We start from the raw sequence: 18,881 nt of genomic DNA, 5'->3' as shown, positions 1-18,881 counted from the left end.
TACTTCCGCACCAGGGGAACACCTGACACATGGGTTCCCCGGGAGCTGGAACAGTTTTGAAGCACTTTGTTGGTCAGCAGCCACGCACACCTTGAACTAATTCATCGAGCCCCAACCAGTGTGTTTGTTTTGGGTAGGCTGTCCAGTGAAGACATTAGTTCTAAGCAAAAGATAATTAATCGACCACAGAGCCCGAACAAGTGACAAGAAGGGTTCTCTAGAGACTTCTCTAGGTTAGGGTACAGGAGTTATACTTTCCCAGTTTTTACCACCCCCCATCAGCAGGGAAGCAAATAGACCAAAGAAACCAGATAGGTAGTGGAGTAGATATGCTAATGGACTTGGAGTCAGAGAAACCTAGATTCAAATCCTGTCCCAAAAGGTAGTTCTGTGATCATAATCCTCACTAAATTGATTTCACCCTCAGTTTTCTCATTGGGTAAATGAGGGTGATAATACTTGCAGCCCTTATTTCACAAGGTTGCTGTGAAGATCAAATCAGAAAATGTATATAAAATGCTTTTGAGAATCTAAAAGCACTTTATATATATCATTGATGCTGATGATCAAGGAGGAGCACAGGGATAGGAAACACTAAACTAGGACAAAAGTTCATCTGAAGCTAATTAGCTTAAAATCTGAAATAACAGGAGAAAAAAAATTTTTTTCCTATAGCATCAGGCTACATCTTTAGCTTTATATTATGACACATACCCCAGTAGGCAGCACCCAGCCATTGAGTTAGAGCAATCACTAGGTACTTTAGTCTAAAATTTTAGTCTAAAGTTTAATTTTTTTTTCTAGCTAGGGGCTCTCAGTCCTAACTCATATCACTTATGGACTCTAATTTCTTTTAACTCCTATCAAACCCTTGGGTCACTAGATTGGGTGCTTTTCAGATCATTCCAGGGACTTAAGAGTCAGCAGAGGAGATCAAGGCTGAAATTCTTTTCAAACCTCATACTGACAGTGATCGCCATGCAAATCAACTAGGGATGGAGGCTGAAGAGAGGTGCTGTTGGTGAAGCTAGTCCCAGGACCCAAAGCCATTTTACTCTTTACATCAGTGTCATGGGGTGCAGAGCACCCCAGAAGTTCTCTGGGGCACACCAAGGAATCTTGTTCTTGAGAGGCTAAACCAGAGGACAAATATGCCTAGAGAGATAAGCAGAACCAAATTGGACTGAGCTAGCTTCCGATCTCCACCCTTCATTCTGGTCTCCCTTACCCCTGGGGAGATAAATTTGGGTGTGGCAGCAGCCTTTGTGTCCTGAAGAGAGATCACCCCCTCACCCAATTCCTCCAGTCACTGCCAGTGGGGGATGGTCCTCTCTCACTAAAGAAATTTTCCACAGGCAGATGGTCCACCCCCATCAGTCCTCTATAAAAGTACCTGCCAGTCTCCTGCTCGAGGATATTGGTACCTCTGAGCCACGTGCTTTGTGCCTGTCTCCCCATGAGAAAAGGATTTCTGTCATGGTTTCCCTTCCCTCCCCCCTTCCCTTCCCTTGCTCCTAAATAAACTACCATTTTATTCTAACTGCTTTTATGTGCAAGAGGGTGTAATTCTTTTTTTTTTAATTTATTATTACTTTTAAATTTTTAGTGAGGCAATTGGGGTTAAGTGACTTGCCCAGGGTCACACAGCTAGTAAGTGTTAAGTGTCTGAGGCTGGATTTGAACTCAGGTACTCCTGACTTCAGGGCTGGTGCTCTATCTACTGCACCACCTAGCTGCCCCGGCGGTGTAATTCTTTAAAGAGGAATTCCTAAGAACCCCAACCCCTAACCCAACCCATACCCCATTTCCCCCATTACAATAGTGTACATATATACCATCTTGTAGACCCTTCTGTCCCAGTCAGGGCTTCCTCCCTTGTGCCTCCTCCTTCAGCCTCAAAAACTGATATTTTCTAACCCATTTTCTCTTGGCCTTTTTCTCTAATAGGACCCTAAGGGGCTGAATGGGAAAATCAGTGACACTTGTGTCCCAACGACAGTCTGGTTCTTACTAAAAAACCCAAACCAGGTATGACTGAAATTGATATGAAAATGGATGAGCTACTGCCCCTGTTTGGACCTCATTTTCATCATCTGCCAAATTGGTGAGGGGTGGTGGTGGACCAGATTAACTCTAATTAACTCTAACTTTTCATTACTCCAACTTTCCACTTCTGACAGTCTATCTTCTAGGGTCTCACCAAGCCTCTACATGTGATATTCTGTGCTTTACAGAATGCTTTTAATGGTGGTGATGAAGAGGAGGATGATGATGAATAGAAAGATGAGGACGTTTGTTTCCCAAGAAACCCTAGACAAACCTGACTCAGCTGCAATAACTTAAATCTTTCTCCTCCCCTGCCTGGAGTTGCTGGTGAGTCAGTCTGATGCCTTGAAGGTGAGGGCAATGAAGCTACTGAGGAAGTAGAGTCAGGCTATAAACACTAGATGAGCTGACTCTAGATCATTGACCCTGGCTATGACTCAAGTCTGTTTTCCCTCCCATAAGTCTAGAAGAGATTGATGTAAAATGACACAATCTCTGGCTTATTCTTAGAAGCCATATAGCTAAATGGGTGGTACATTACCTTTTTATCCACAGCATCCTTAGTAGGAAAAGCCCTGGGACCCTTGGGGATTCAACACGAGGCAAAAGCCCAACCTTAGTTTAGAAGGGGAGGGGAACAACGTGAAACAATCAGGAAGTAAACACAATTGTGTACTCTCTAGCTGAATAGAGCTAAATTCATCAATGTTGGGGTAATGGAATATGAGTTGGGAAGGGGGGAAATAGAGCAAAGAAAACTTTGTGGGATTAGTCAGGGAAGACTCCTAAAGAACAGAAGTTGTGCTAAGTAGAGTTTGCTTTTTTTATCATAAAAGTATTCTATTATTTTCCAGTTACATGTAAAGATAGTTTTCAACATTTGCTTTCATAAGATTTTTTTATGGGGGTGATGAGGGTTAAGTGACTTGCCCAGGGTCACACAGCTAGTAAGTGTCAAGTGTCTGAGGTCAAATTTGAACTCAGGTCCTCCTGAGTCTAGGGCCAGTGCTTTATCTGCTGCACCACCTAACTACCCCCTCATAAGATTTTTAATTCCAAATTTTTCTCCCTCCCTCCCCACTCCCCAAGGTTAAGTAGAGTTTGGAAAGGAAGAAGGACAGTATAGAGAAATGGTCTGTAATTGAGTGGGAATCATTCAATTTTTAGGAAGAGCAGCAAGTTTGGGGCTTACAGATGGGCAGGACGAAAATTGCAAGCTTCTCTCTCCTATTCTTGCTGAGCAAATTCCCCATGGATGATTTTCTTGGATTAGCTGAGGTCCTGAGGGGAACTGAAAGGAATTTTCTTTCACTAATTCAGAAAATAGATTGAATTCAGAGGGTAGCACCTGACAGAGAAGAAAGGCAGTTTAGAAGAAAGGCAGTTTCTGAAGGCTTCTCTGTTTGAGAGGATGGCCATTATTGTGTGTCTCAATCATAATAAGAGATAAGAAAGATGCAGGCATTGTCATCTTTTTTTATTATTTTTTAAAAATAAAAGTATTTTATTATTTTCCAGTTACATGTAGAAATCGTTTTCAATATTTGTTTATATAAGATTTCCAATTTCAAATTTTTCTCCCTCCCCCTTCCCCTAGACAGCAGGCAATCTGATATAGGTGATATATACATAATAACATTAAACATATTTCTGCATTAGTCATGTTATACAAGAAGAATCAGAGCACAAAGGAAAAACCTCAAATCAGAAAACCAACAGCACCAAAAACAAAAGAAATAGTATGGTCCAAATCAGCATCCATATTCCACAGTTTCTTTTTTTTTTCTGGATTTGGAGAGCTTTTCCATCATGAGTCCTTTGGAACTTTCTTGTTCTGCTGGATTGGTGAGAAGAATCTAGTCTATCACAGTTGATCAACACATAATATTGATGATACTATGTATAATGTTCTTCTGGTTCGGCTCATCTCACTCATCATCAGTTCATGCAAGTCCTTTCAGGTTTCTCTGAACTCCACCTGCTCATCATTTCTTATAGCGCAATAGAATTCCATTACATTCATATACCACAACTTGTTCAGCCATTCCCCAATTGATGGACATCCCCTCAATTTCCAATTCCTTGCCATCACAAAAAGAACAGCTATAAATATTTTTGTACATGTGGGTCCTTTTCCCTTTTTTATGATCTCTTTGGGAAAAAGGCCCAAGAGTGGTATTGCTGGGTCAAAGGGTATGTATAGCTTTATAGCCCTTTGGGCATAATTCCAAATTGCTCTCCAGAATGGTTGGATCAGTTCAGGCATTATCATCTAAAAGAGGAAAGTTGAATTTCAGTGGATAACTGACAGAATAACTCAGCTCAGACCAGAAGATGGCAGTACAGTGGAGAGAATAAACTAGAAGAGAACTCCAGCAGTATAAGACTAGAAAAATCACTCTACCAAACTCCTTACTTGATACCTAAACCAGGAAGAGATAAAGCAGAGAATGGAAATTATAGACCATTATATCTAATGAATATTGATACTAAAATATTAAACAAAATATTAGCAAATATGCTGCGGTAATGTATTTTTTTTAATTATTCAGTTACTGGGTGATATTTATGTCAAGATTGAAACAATAGCTCATTAGTCTTTCAACAAACACTTAATAAGCCCCAACTATATGCCAAGCAGCTAGGTGGCTTAGTGGAAAGATATCTGAGGGGTAACTAGGTGGCGCAGTGGATAGAGCACCGGCCCTGGATTCAGGAGGACCTGAGTTCAAATCTGGCCTCAGACACAACACTTACTAGCTGTGTGATCCTGGGCAAGTCACTTAACCCTCATTGCCCTGAAAAAGAAAGAAAGAAAAGAAAGATATCTGAGCCTGGAGTCAGGAAAACCTAAGTTCAAACCCAGCCTCTGTTTGCCTTAATCCAGTGGGAAAGGAAATAGCAAATCACTCCAGTGTTTTTGCCAAGAAGACTTCATAGATGGTATTGGTGTGATATGGTCCATAGTATCACTATGAGTTGGACATGACTGAACAACAACAAATATGCCAAGGACTGTACTGAGTTCCAGGAATTCAAAGAAAGGCAAAAGATAGTCCTTGCTCTCAAGGAGCTAATAGGCAAATAATTGCACACAATTATTATATAATTATATAAAGTTATATAAAGGATAAATTGGAAATAATCAACAGAGTAAATGCATTAGAATTAAGGGGGATGTGGAAAGGCTTGTGATAAATGGTGAGATTTTATCTGGGACTTGGAGGAAGCTAGGGAAGCCAGGAGGTGAATATGAGGGAGAGCATTTTAGGCACGGAAGACAGCTACCAAAAATTTGTGGAAGTAGGAAGCAGAGTGTCTTATTCAAGGACCAGCAAGGAGACCAGTGTCACTGGAGCATAGAGTACTGGTGAGTAAGAACATGAGTAAGGTGCAGGTAGGGCCAGGTTATTTATTTATTTTGGTGAGGCAATTGGGGTTAAGTCACTTGCCCAGGGTCACACAGCTAGTAAGTGTTAAGCATCTGAGGCCGGATTTGAACTCAGGTCCTCCTGAATCCAGGGCTGGTGCTCTATCTACTGTGCCACCTAGCTGCCCCTGGGGCCAGGTTATGAAGGGCTTTAAAACCCAAATAGAGGATTTGTATTTGGTCTTGGAGGTGATGAGGAAACACTGCAGTTTATTGAGTCGGGGTGAGGGTGACATGGTCAGACCAGTGCTTTAGGAAAATCATTTTGATGGCTGATGAAAGGATAGACAGGAGTGAAAGAAGACTTTTGGCAGGGGGACCAGCCATCAGGTTATTGCAAAGTTCTAGGCTGGAGATGATGAGATTCTTAGTGGTGGCAATGTTGAAGGACAGAAGGGGGCCTATGTAAGATGAAGGTAAAAATGAATAGGCTTTGGCAACAGATTGGATATGGGGGTGGGGTGGGGTGAGAGATAGAGAGAAGTTGAGGATGATAGCTAGGTTAAGAACTTGGGTCACTGGAATAATAGTCAATAATTAGTCAAGAGTAATAGGGAATGTAGGAAGAGGAGAGGGTTTTGGGGAAAAGATAACGAGTTTGGTTCTGGACACATGTTGAGTTTAAGATGTCTATGTGACATCCAGTTCTGTCCAATAGGCAGTTGGTGGTGAGAAACCAGTGAAGAGCAAAAAAGGTTAGAGTTGAATAAGTAAAGTTGGGAATCATCAGCATAGAGATGATAATTGAATCCATGGGAGCTGAGATCACTAAGAGAAACACTGTCTTGGGAGCAGAGAAGAGAAGAAGGCCCAGGACAGTGTCTTGTGGGACACTCAAGGCTAGCAGGCTTGACCCACGTGGAGATATAGTGAAGGAGACAAAGAAGCTAAAGGATAGGTAGGAAGAAAGCCAGGAAAGTACCATGAAAACCTATAGACAAAGGACTATTAAGGAGAAGAGGGTTATTGACATTATCAAAGGCTGCAGAGAAGTCAAGAAGGGTCGGGATTGAGAAGAAGCCATTAGATTTGGAAATTAAGAGATCATTGGTAACTTTGGAGAGAGCAGTTTTAGTTGAATGATGAAGTCAGAAGCCAGACCGCAAGAGAGTTAAGAACTGAGGGAAAAGTTAGGAAAGTCAACTCTTGTAGACATTCTTCTCAAGGGAGGGGCAGTGGGGATGAATAGAGCAAGTGAGGTTCTCTTGCATATGGGGATATTTGGGCAGTAGGGAAGCAGCCATTAGAGAGGAAGAGATTGAAAATAAGAGAGTGAGGTGATAGAGGAGGCAGTCTGCTGGAGGAGATGGGATATCATGGGATTACTTGTGCATGTAAAGGGGTTTGCCTTGGCAAGGAGAAACCATTTCATTATATGACATGGGGTGAAGGCAGAAATAATGGCAGAAGGCTCCTGGGTGATGTGAAATGGAGATGAGGAGAAAAGAGGGAGTTCCTGGTGAATGGCATCGATTTTTTTCAGTAAACTATGAGGAAGGGTTTTCAGCTGAAAGTATTGGAGCAAGGGGGGCCTCGGGAAATTTGAGGAGAGACAAAAAAGTTTGGAAGAGCTGCTATGGTGAATGGGATAGTTAATAGGTAGGTAGAAAAGGATTGCTTTACAGCAGTGAGAGCCCAGTTGAGGTTATGTAACATACATTTGTAGCTGACCCAGTCTGCAGTTTCATGATTTTCTCTACCTTCATTCAGCAGCACACATATGGGATCACTCTGTGCTTGCTCCCATACTTTTCAGCAGGATGTTTTCAGTGATATTGTCAGATGCCCTCAGTGAGGATGAAAATAGCATCAAGATCAACTACCACACTGATGGTAAATTATTTTACTTGAAAACGCTACAAGCCAAGACTGAAGCGAAGGAAGAGCTGGTGTACAACTTTTTGTTTGCACATCATTATGCACACACTGCAGCCTCTGAGACTGAGACACAACAGATCATGGATCAACTCTGCTGCTTGTGCTAATTTTGGCCTGATAATCAACACCTATAAAACAGAGGTTTTCAACCAGCCAGCACCACACCATCCATATGTGGAACCATTGGTTACAGAAAATGGAGAACTTTTGAATGCTGTAGATAAGTCCACTTCCTTTGGCAGTATACTTTCCAGGGATGTAACATAGATGATGAGGTTAGCCAGAGCTAACTCAGCATTTGGGAGGCTCCAAAGGAAAGTGTGGGAAAGAAGAGGTATTAGGTTCCCTACCAAACTGAAGGTTTACAGAGCCATTGTGCTGACCTCATTGTTGCATGCCCATGAAACCTGGACAGTACAACCAGTACCGTGCCAGGAAACTGAATTGCTTCCATTTGAATTGTCTTAGGAAGGTTCTAAAGATCACTTGCCAAGATAAAGTACCAGACACTGGTGTTCTTTCTGGAGCTGAACTGCCAAGCATTCAAACTCAACTTCAATGGGCTGTTCTGATGCCATACATATATTTGCTAAAAGACTATTTTATGGAGACCTGACACAAGGCAAGTGCTCAGAAGCAGTACAAGGACACTCTCAAGGTCTCCCTAAAGAACTTCAGAACTGATTGTGAGACATAGGAGACACTGGCACAGGACTGTCCAGCATGATGTGCCAGCATCAAAGAAGGCACTGGGCTCTTTGAGCAAAGCGGAATTGCAGCAGATGGAAAGAAACTTTCTTTCTTTCTTTCTTTCTTCCTTTCTTTCTTTCTTTTTTTTGGCAGGGCAATGAGGGTTAAGTGACTTGCCCAGGGTCACACAGCTAGTAAGTGTCAAGTGTCTTGAGGTCAGATTTGAACTCAGGTTCTCCTGAATCCAGGGCCAGTGCTTTATCCACTGCGTCACCTAGCTGCCCCAGTGATCAAAAGAAACTTGAAATGCACAACTTTAGAGACATTTCCACTCCAAATGTTCTTATGGCCTATTTGTGCCTGACCTATGATAGAGTCTTCCAAACTCTTATGTTATCAGCCACAGTCTGACACACTGTACCTTGACCCCAACATAGTGATGTCATTTTGGTCTTCTTTGTGCACAAAGGACAACAACCAACCAATGTAGGAACACAGGCAATAGATGGTGGGAGTGATCCAAAGCTGAGGCCTTGACAGGACAAAATTGGTGATATGATAAGAGGTCAAGGAACTTAGAAGAGAACATCGGAGAGTTGAACTGGTTCACCAAAAGGTCAGTCAAGATGGGGAGAGGAGGAGGAAATGGGAAAAAGAGCTAGAGCAGGAGTAATGGCCTGGGGAAGAACTAAAGGGTTGAGGGATTGAAGGGCACAATATGGGAGAACAGGGTTTGGAGTTACAAGGCAGAGGGAAAAGTGGAGTGGCAATAGACTGTGATAAAGGAATTTCAGAGTTTGTGAACTTGGAAGTGGTGTACTTGTGGTTGATGGTAACTTCAAGGGGATGACTATCTTTGTGAGGAAGAGTAAGTCATATGAAATGATTAAGCTGAAGAACTATGAAGTTAGGATGTTTGAGGAAGTATCAGCATGTATGTTGCAGTCTCCTCATAGGAGGGCAGGAATTGAAGAGGAGAGAAAGATGATGAACTTGCCACCAGACTCACTGGGGGAAAAAGAGAGTTCTATGGAAGGCAATAGACAACAACTACTGGAATTTTGATTGGGTGGAAGATATGTACTGAGTGAACTTCAAAGAAAGAGAGTAGTGTGGTGGTAGAGGGAAAATCCGGAAGTGGCAATAGGGAGCAAGGAGTATCCTAACTCCATCTTGACCAGTGAGTTGTGGGGAATGAGTAAAAGTGCAGAGAGGACTAGATAGGGAGGTCAGGGAGTCTGGGTTATTAGTAGGAAGCCAAGTCTCATTGAGAGCCAGAAGATGGAAAGAGTAGAAAGGAAAAAAGGTGGAAGGGAAAGGAAAAAAAATTAAGATGAAAATATGTTTGTTGATTAAGGAGTAGGCATTTCAAAGACCACTGTGGAAGGAGTGGGTAGTTGTATAGTGGGACATAGGAGGAGGGCAATGGGTAGTGTCGGACAGAGTATAGAGTTTGAATGACAGCTAAGGGTTCAGAATCACTAGGATTGGGGGTGGCAAATGACCAGGGTAGAGTTTGTTCCTCATTGAGGAATAAGTTGAGGTAGGTTTTCATTATCCATAGGAGTCTGGCCTTGGGATGGAGTTCTTTCAAGGCCTTAACCGGTTTAGGTGAAGAAATGAGTGTTGGGATATTGGGAGTGTTACTCTCCTTTTCCCAAGGTAAGAGACCAGGCTAAACACTTGATGGGATGGCATTTCTCCTCTTCCTGAGGGAGGCTGGAGATCGGGGCCCAGAGTAATGAAATAATAACATTAATAACAAAAATAGTTAAAAATTGCTTGGTTATATTAATATATGCAGAAATATTTGTTAAAATACAACATTCATTTATATAATAAAGTTTAAAAGTACAGGAATAAAAAAATCTCTTCTTATTGTCATTGAAAGAACCATATAAAACTCCAGAATTATTTGTAATAGAGAAACACTGTAAGCTTTCTCAATAAGATCAGGGGTAAAACAAGGTTGCCTAACATGTTCACTATTATTGGACATAGTGTTTGAAATTCTAGCTATAGCGATAAGCAAAAAGGAAATTCTGGGAATAAGAAAAGGCCAAGAGGAGACAAAACTATCTCTTTCTAGATGATCTAGTTTATTTAAAGAATACCGCAGAATCAACAAAAAAGTTAATTGGGACAAAACTTTCAGTAAAATAGCATCAAGCCTAAATTTGCCACTTTCCACTTCTGCCTATTGTTCCTACTTATGTCCTTTGGGACTAACCAAAAGAAATCTAGTCCCACTTCCATGTGAGAGTCCTTGACTTTTCTAATATCTAATACCTGAAGATAGCTCTTATGTTCCCGCTAAGTCTTCTCTTATCCAAGCTAAATGGACGCAATCCTTTCACCATCCTGGTTGCTTCCTCTGGACTCTCCAGAAGAGTGACACTGTCAATGTCCTTCTTAAACTATGGTTCTCAGAACTGAACACAGTGCTCCAGATGAGTTTTGAGAAGAGTCAGGTGCGGTGGGACTACTGGACCAATTCCCTATTCCTGGAAGCTATTGCCTTCTTAATTTAGCCCAAGATTACACTGGCTTTTTTTCCTCCCACACTCTACTGAGCTTACAATCCACTCAACCTCTCAAGATTTTTTTTCAGATCAGCTTCTGTCTTACCATTGCCCCACATATCTTATACTTGAGAAGTTGACTTTTTTGGTACCTGTGAGATATGTACCACATGGGTTGTCTAAATGTAGTACAGACATAGCTCAGGCAGCATGGATGGATATTTCTGGAATTTGCCCCAGGACAGGTTGTGCCTGTATTGTCAACAATCTAGTTGGGTGGAGAGGGGCTAGCAGGCCCCAGGAGCATTCTGAAGCTGGGCATTCTCTTTTTTCCAGTCTTGGAGAGTGATGTCAGATTAGAACGATATCCCTTTCTGGTTTTCTTGGTCACTCTCATGTAGGGGAGTAGCTCTCTACCAGCTTGGCTCCTTCTCAACAAAGGGTGATTACATGAAGAAACATTACAGATAACAAATAGTGTATAAGCCAATTTATTCAAGCAAACAGTGAACAAATCAGAGATGTCAAACAGATGAGATTTTGTCAAAGAATACACAATCACGAATGATCTCTTTTGTTTAATTATTTTCTAGATTTATTTATTTTTGCGAATGAGCTCTTTAGGTGAAAGAGAGGTGAGATCTTAGCTCAAACCAAGAGTGAGGGCCAGATCTCACTCAACCCAAAGTCTCCAAAGTCTCTAGAGAGGCAAACTGGAAATCAGGGATGTATTGAGGAGCCAGCTTCCCCTCCATATCTCAGTTTCACAGTCTGCCTTTCTCCAGAATGCTTTCTCAAAGTGCTTCTGGAACCACATGTTGTCTCTCTCCACAAGAAGCATGGTCACAAACTCTACCCCTTAAACAGGTATGTAGTGTTGCCACCACATTCTCATTAGTAATTAGGAGTCACATCTCCCTCCACAAACAGTAACACACAAAACACCCTGGGTTTGGTTTGAAGTCCTGTTCCATATCCAAGTGAAGACTTTACATTTTTCTCTATTGACTTGGATCTTATTAGATGTGTCCCAGTATTCTAACCTGTCAGAATCCATCTTCTGGATTAGTTAGCTCTGCTAATTTTGTGTCATCTGCAAATTTGATGAGCACATCATATCTGCATTGATAAAAAAAAAAATTAAATGGCCTAGAAAGCTAAGTAGATTCCTGAGCTATTTCACCTTTGGGATGCTGACATTGAACCATTAACAGCTACTCTTTGAGTCCAACCATCCCTCCGACTGTATTATCATTTAATCCATAATTCTTCATCTTCTCCACAAGGATAGTATGAGATCCTTTATTAAAAGCTTTGCTAAAATATAAATAAAGCATATGCACAATAATACCTTCATCGACTTCTCCATAATCCTGTCAAAAAGGAAATGGTGTTAGTTTGCTATGACCTGTTGTCAGTGAAGCAACCCTGGCTCTTTGAAGCCATTTCCCTTTCTCAACATTTAGCAACAATATCTTGAATGATCCATTCTAGAATTCTACTACTAATTGAAGTACAGCTAAGTGTGTTCTTCTTGTCTCCTTACTTATCTTGGGTCTTAAGTATCAACTCCCTGTTAGTCCTTTTTTGACCCTGGGCAAATCATCTGATCTCTATCTGATGCAGGTTCCTAAACTGTAAAAACTACCTCACAGAGTTATTGTGAAGATGAAGTGAGATAATATTTGTAAAGTGCTTAGCACAGGGCCTCTCACATAGTGGGCACTTAATAGGTGCTTGCTGTCTTCTTCCTCCTCCTTCCTTATGCCTCTCTCAATGTAGCCCAAGATTGGTAACCATCAGCTGCCATGGATTGAACTATTATTTCTTTGTAAAAGACACCTAGATCCTCATACACAGCCCTGATCTTTCCACTGAATTTCATCATTCACTTCTATTAACCCATTCCCATATTGGGAATGAGAAGTTTGGGCCCAGATAAAAGGCTCTGGGGGTGGGAGGTGAAGTCCAGGACAGTCCAGGAGAAGGAGAAGTCAGCTGGAGTGGGCTCTCGCCACAGCCCTCCTGGGCCTGGCTCCAGAGAGGAGTTCCAGTTGATACTGTTGTCATTGCACAGGCCACTTTCCTTAGGAGGGGAGAGAGGGCAGGGGGGAGGAATTCTTATAGCCATTATGGACCTCTAAGTAATGTAGCCCCAGCCTCTGTACTGTTAAGGGCTAAAATTCTAGCTAAACTGTCTAAAATATCTAATGAGTGGTCGCCAATAAATTATAAGCTTTAGCAAGAGTTAGACTTTTAAGCATTTATTAAGGAGAATAAGAATTTGGTAAAGGGAGAGAAAGGCCTAGATTCCTATCTATTAAAGGGAGAACACATTTCTAGCTCCACTCTCCACCAGAGTCCAGAGGAAAAAAGAGTAAGAGCAAGCGCCAGTCTCTTCCTTCTTCCTCCCACAAGCAACCGTCACTTCCTGACGCCAAAGAAAAGACTCCTGGTCTTGCCCTCAAAGACCTTCGCTTCATGGGCAGAACTCTTCTACAGTAAGTCTCCAGCAGGTGGCGTTATTGCAATCGTTACAGTACTCCAACCCTGCCTATTACTATCCCTGTTCCCTGCCAAGCAGCTGCTTTGGGAATTTATTCATATTCATGGTCTTTCAGCAGAGTCAGGAAGATGAATCAGTTATCCCTCCTTCCTTGCCACCGCTCCTCTCCTCCCATATATATCTACACAGATACACATCATGGTTTGTAAACTAAGCAGATGTGGGGTGTAGTTTGGGGATTATCTACATCTTAAAAATTGTCCAAACAATTTAAAAATTATCCACAGTTTTCCATTATCTGTTCCCCCTCCCCCATCATTGGTCTTGGAGAATGGACAATGGATCAAAAACCAGGCAGATGAGGGGGCGGCTAGGTGGCGCAGTGGATAAAGCACCGGCCCTGGATTCAGGAGTACCTGAGTTCAAATCCGGCCTCATGCACTTGACACTTACTAGCTGTGTGACCCTGGGCAAGTCACTTAACCCCCATTGCCCCGCAAAAAAAACAAAAAACAAAAACAAAAACAAAAACCAGGCAGATGACCTGAGGAATAATCTGCTCTGTTATTCCTTTCCCAGGAAGGGGGTTCAGAGGGGAGATGGAGGAGCTGTCCAGTCCTAGACCTCCGAACATTCTCTCTCCTGATTGTGTATGTGAGTGTCATCCTCCCTTAGCTGCTACATGACCTGCCACATGATCTTCTCCAGGGATGTCTGCTTCTTCTTCCTTAGGCATCTCTTTTCTCCTTTCACGCATATACCCAGGGCAGGGCAATGCTCTGGCCCATACACTGCCAGGAAGAGTTAGGGCCTTCTCAATCAGAGCTTTGTTAATCATTCTCTTGGCACAGGTCATTCACATAATCCCTGGGCTGTTTCCCTTGGGAAACTGTCCTTCCCCCACCCCTGGGGGCCACCATAGGCTCCATATCTTAACCTGGGCCATGAAGTGACCCTATCAGCTGAGTTGGCAGAGTCTTCCCCGAAGGATCCTTGGTTTCCCAGGCACAGACAGATACATACATTACTGAGGGAAACACATAACCCAGACACGGAGGTACAATACAAGCACACAAAACACAGATAAATACAACACATGTGCAAAGAAACAGACATAGACATGTTTCTCATCTTCATTTAGAAGACTCATGGGATGGACTTTCAGCTATGGTCAGTGTACTCTCCTTGCTGCCCACTCCCCAAAATACCAAGTTTAATCATACCAAAGGGTGACAGAGGGTCAAGAGAATGAGACAGGACCTCAGTGGGCCTCATTTTCCTTCTCTGTTAATAAGAGGGCTAAGTTAGATCATCTCTAAGGACCCTCCCAACTCCCATAATCTGTGTTCCAACGTCCTGCTCATCTTGGACATTGTGTGTTTGAGGTAAAATCCCTTCTTGAGCAGACATTTGGTGTTCTAACAGCTTTTGTACTAAAATTCTGACCATGACTTTTTTGTATTGATTTAATTAATTTTCATTATTCATTATTTCATAATTCATTATTTTTTTTGTGGGGCAATGAGGATTAAGTGACTTGCCCAAGGTCACACAGCTAGTAAGTGTCAAATGTCTGAAGCCAGATTTGAACTCAGGTCCTCCTGAATCTAGGGCCACTGTTTTATCTGCTGCGACGCCTAGATGCCTCTATTAATTTAATCAATACAGCAATTCCCTGCCTAAATTCATACCAGTGATGGGGATTATTTAGGGAATTGCCCGAGCCACCAAGAGATTAAGTGATTTGCCCATAGTCACTGCAGACAGTTTGTGTCAGAGGTGGGATTTAAATCCAGGACTTCCTAACTCTGAGGCTAGTCATATACCAACCATACTGTAGGCCTGTCTTAATATGATTCCAAGTTCCTAAACCAAATAACACGAGCTCCTTGTTGGTCAATGCCTGGGAATTTTGGGGGTCTCCTCTCAGATTTTCTCTAATGGTGGCAGGGCAGGGTCAAGGGACAATGCATAATCTCTCCTCTCCCCCCATAGAGACACCAGAGTTGAGTTCCAAAGATATGAAATCTTTTATTACAAAAAAACAATAACTTATATGAGTTCTGTACAAGTTTCAGGATGCCTTGGCTTATGAATAGCCCAGGTTCACAGTCATGCTGGGAAGGGAGAACACTCTCCAGGCTCAGAATGGAAGGATACTCCCTATCCCTTTGCTGTCTATAGCAAGAAGCTGGGGGGATGGCTCAAAGAAACTGAAACTCCCTCCTTCCAGACAGTGGAGAGTCAGGGACCCCAAAAAGTCTGAGCATCAATGTTGGCCTAGCAACATTTCCTCGTTTGGGATGGGAGGACTCTTGGTAAAAGGGATTTGTTCTGAATTGTTGTCCATTTCTGGAAATTTTGGTCTAATTTTGTCCATTTTGGGAGAGTGTTGCATAGACCTGGCCATGACTGGCCAATCCCAGGAGAGATTTAGAGCAGGGATCTTTAACTTGAAGTTCGTGGATCCCTTGTGAGGGGAATAGACTTCAAGAGACCCATGATCTTGGATGAGAAAAAAAAAATGCATCTTTATGTTCACTAACCTCTAACTGAAATTTAGCATTTCCTCTTATTGTGAATTTTTTTAAAAGCCCTTATTCTGAGAAAGGGTCCATTGGCTACATTATGTTGCTGAGATAGTCCATGACACACAAAAAGGTTAAAATCCCCTAGATTATAGAGTGTAGGAAGAAGACGTAGAGAGAAAAGGAGAGTGGAATTTCTGAGGTGTGGAATTTTCCCAGCATATGAGCATTCCACATGGTGGATAAAGGATGTGTTTCCTTCTTGTCTTTCTATCTTCAGCACCTAATGTGGTAGCTGGCACACAGTGGTACTTGTTTGTTGCATTTAATAAAATCTAGACCTCTCCTTCCCCCTTGTTTTCCTATTGACTGACTTCCAAGCCCTCAAAACCAGTAGACTGGAAGCTATGAATTCCTTCATCTCTAGAAGTTTTTAAGATCATGAGTCAAGTATGATGCAGAGGGAATTCCTATTCCTATCCTAGACTGGATGTCCTCAGAGACCCTTTTCAGCTGTGAGTCTGTGAGAACCCAGCATCAGAGTTGAGTTAGTAAGCGTCCCCACCCCACCGCAGCTCAATTGGCTTTGGCACCTATCAAGGAGGGGTCCAGGACCTAGATCTGAAGAATGCTCAGAGCTGGGCATGATGGGTGAGTCCTTGTCCTGAGGCAGTCCAGATCCCATCCAGAGAGGCACAGCACTTAGAGCAAGCTCTAATGGAGTCACTACATTGTCCCGAACCTGGATGAGATGCGTCTGGGTCTTGAAGGCATTTGGAAGTGGGAAGGGTAACCATCTCCTAAGTTAAGTCAAGAACAGCATGTCCACAATGAGGCTGGTGATGTCAGCATCCCCAAACATTGGATGGAAAAAGAGGGAGCTGAGCAGGGCCGGAGGGATGGACTTAAGGGTGGAGACCACAAGGAGGATGCGGGCAAAGCAGCCCTGGTCCACAGGGTGATGGAGCGCCAAAGCCTCCTGAAGGACCTGCTCTGCTTCCCGATGCAAACTCTCAACGTAGGAAGCAGTCTGGAGGCCAGGTGTGTCTGCAGTGAAAGAGGACAGAGGAGAGCCAGTGAAACCACTACTTCCTTCTGATAGACAGCAAGGCGGGATGGGGGAAACACTGCATCAGGGGTCTTGGAGGTCTGCTATCCTGGTGACCTTGGCAAAGTCAGTTCTATCTAGTCTCTGAGATTCTGCTTTTCCATCTGGGAAATAAGAGACTTGTACTCAATGACAAGCTCCTATGCCCCTCCCAGCTCTGACGTTCTGTGTTCTAAGGACTCTCCCAGCTCTGATGTTTTGGGTTCCAAGGTCCCCCCTAGCTCTGACATTCTATGTTCTAAGGGCCTTTTCAGCTCTGATGTTCTGTGTTCTAAGGGCCCTCCCAGCTCTGACATTCTTTGTTCCAAGGATTCCCCCAGTTGTGATGTTCTGTGTTCTAAAGGCTCCCCCAGCTCTGACATTCTCTGTTCCAAGGTCTTCTCTCTAGCTCTGAAATTCTGTGTATGATGGGGGGATTTGGGAGGGTAGGTAATTTTTTTTTTCAAATAAATGTCTGTTTTCTCTCCTCACCTCCCTCTAAGACCCCTGCCAGCCCTGACATTTTGGGTTCTAAGGGCTCTTCACTGTCTTAAAATTGCTCTAGAGATCCCTTTCCAGGAAGACTTCTGGGTAATCAACATATTCTGCTCTGCCCAGCACTTTGTGTACAAAGTCTCATGATCATAACTGGAACTTGCCTGTTGTTTTACACTTTTCTGTGTATCTGCCTTCTCTCTTCCTATGATTAAGACCAAGGCTCCATGAATGTTTGCATTATGGCTCCCACATGGGACATAGGATTTAGTTCTGGGAGGGAACTTAGAGGACAGCTAGTCAAACCTGAGGGCTAGATGGCACAGTGGATGGAGCACTGAACAGAGCTCTGGTCAGGAGGACCTGAGTTCAAATCTGGCCTCAGACACTTTCTAGCTGTGTGACCCTGGGCAAGTCACATCACCCTGTTTGCCTCAGTTTCCTCATCTGTAAAATGAGCTGGTAAAGGAAAGGGTAAACCACTCCAGCATCTTTGCCAAGAAAACCCCAAACAGGGTCAGGAAAAATCAGATGAGGCTGAAGAACAAGTCAAACCTTTGCCTTCTATAGATGAGGAGGCCTGGGGAGTCCAAGTGATATCCCCAATGCCATAAAAGTAGTAAGTCATAGAGGTAGCATTTGAACCCAAGTGCTCTGATTCCAGATCCAGTTCTCTCCTCACTACACTATATTAAGTCTTTCACTCTTACAGCCAGCCCAGGGCTTTTCCAAGACGGGGCTCTCAGGCTGGGGAGCTGATCATCTGGTCTAACCCTTTGCCAGTGGCTCCAGATGTCTTCATCATCATGTGGACAACTTCTGCCTTCTTCCTTCTTCCCAGTGTTGCTTCCTTTCCTAAGGGAGGGGTGTGGAGGAGAGAGGGGGAGCCCGGCAGTTTGGGAGTTCTTGTCTCCCTAGACTTGCAGGTCACTTTCCCCTGGGCACCCTACAAGAGCTTTGGCTAGGTGAAGGTGAGGCGAGAAGGGGACAGAGGGGCCCTGGGTAAGGTACTGAGGTGATTAGGGAAGGGAGGTGGGGGTGAGACGGGTGGTATGGGGAGCTTACACTCACCAGGATTAAAGAGGATAGCACCCTTGAGGTAGGCATACTCGGCGGGGCTCAGGTCCAGGCTCCAGAAGGCATGGAGGCAGCACTGGAGCCGATGCACCCCTGCCAGTGTGGGCTGGAGGCTCTGGGGCTCCGGGCTCCTCTCCTCCAGCAGAATCTTCTTGAGCATGCTGGGGGCTGGCATCTCTGTCACCTCGACAGTCACCGCATCCTGGGCCAGCCCCAGGAGGAAGAGGGGGCCCCAGCAGTTGGCCAGCAGCAGCCTTTGGTCCCCTGGGGGCAGCAAGCTGAAGGAGGGCAGGTTCTGCAGGAAAGCGACAGTTTTAGCTAGTACCCCTGCTGCCGCCAGGCAGGTGTGCTGAGGAGCCTGGAGGCGGACCGAGCGGTGCCGGGTGCAAAGGCAGTGGGCATGAGGTGATGGGCCCCGGGACCGGCTCAGCAAGGAATACAGAATGGCATGTTGGCTGTCTCCACCTTGGCATTCGCATGCTCCGGAGCGGGTAGCTGGCCCCCCCAGGCTCATGGTTAGGCAGCGATCAAGGGCTGGAAGGTTGGGCAGGGAAAGATGACTCCGGCTGTTGCCAGCCTAAGACCGTTTTCACTCTCTCTGGGGCCCTGCACAGCTACCGTC

At 43.8% G+C, this 18,881-nt stretch overlaps 1 protein-coding gene across 3 annotated transcripts; it reads right to left on the bottom strand.

Annotated features, from left to right (window-relative positions):
• Positions 1-15,083: 15,083 nt before the first annotated feature.
• Positions 15,084-18,881, bottom strand: NR0B2 (nuclear receptor subfamily 0 group B member 2). Of its 3 annotated transcripts, none has more exons than XM_043991051.1 (3): positions 18,254-18,881; positions 17,956-18,037; positions 16,474-16,647 (listed from the first exon to the last, which is right to left on the bottom strand). In XM_043991051.1, exons 1-3 carry the CDS (start codon positions 18,771-18,773, stop codon positions 16,614-16,616), a joined length of 636 nt encoding a protein of 211 aa, XP_043846986.1. In that variant the 5' UTR covers positions 18,774-18,881; the 3' UTR covers positions 16,474-16,613. The 3 variants fall into 3 exon arrangements, with proteins under 3 accessions (XP_043846985.1, XP_043846986.1, XP_043846988.1); XM_043991053.1 differs by having other exon boundaries at positions 16,512-16,647; positions 17,893-18,037; XM_043991050.1 differs by lacking the exon at positions 17,956-18,037 and having other exon boundaries at positions 15,084-16,647.

The sequence above is a fragment of the Dromiciops gliroides genome, chromosome 3 (genome assembly GCF_019393635.1).
Source record: "Dromiciops gliroides isolate mDroGli1 chromosome 3, mDroGli1.pri, whole genome shotgun sequence".
NCBI classification, from domain to species: domain Eukaryota; kingdom Metazoa; phylum Chordata; class Mammalia; order Microbiotheria; family Microbiotheriidae; genus Dromiciops; species Dromiciops gliroides.
The sequence above is the reverse complement of the archived record's forward strand: the minus strand, read 5'-3'. Positions and strand labels throughout refer to the sequence as shown.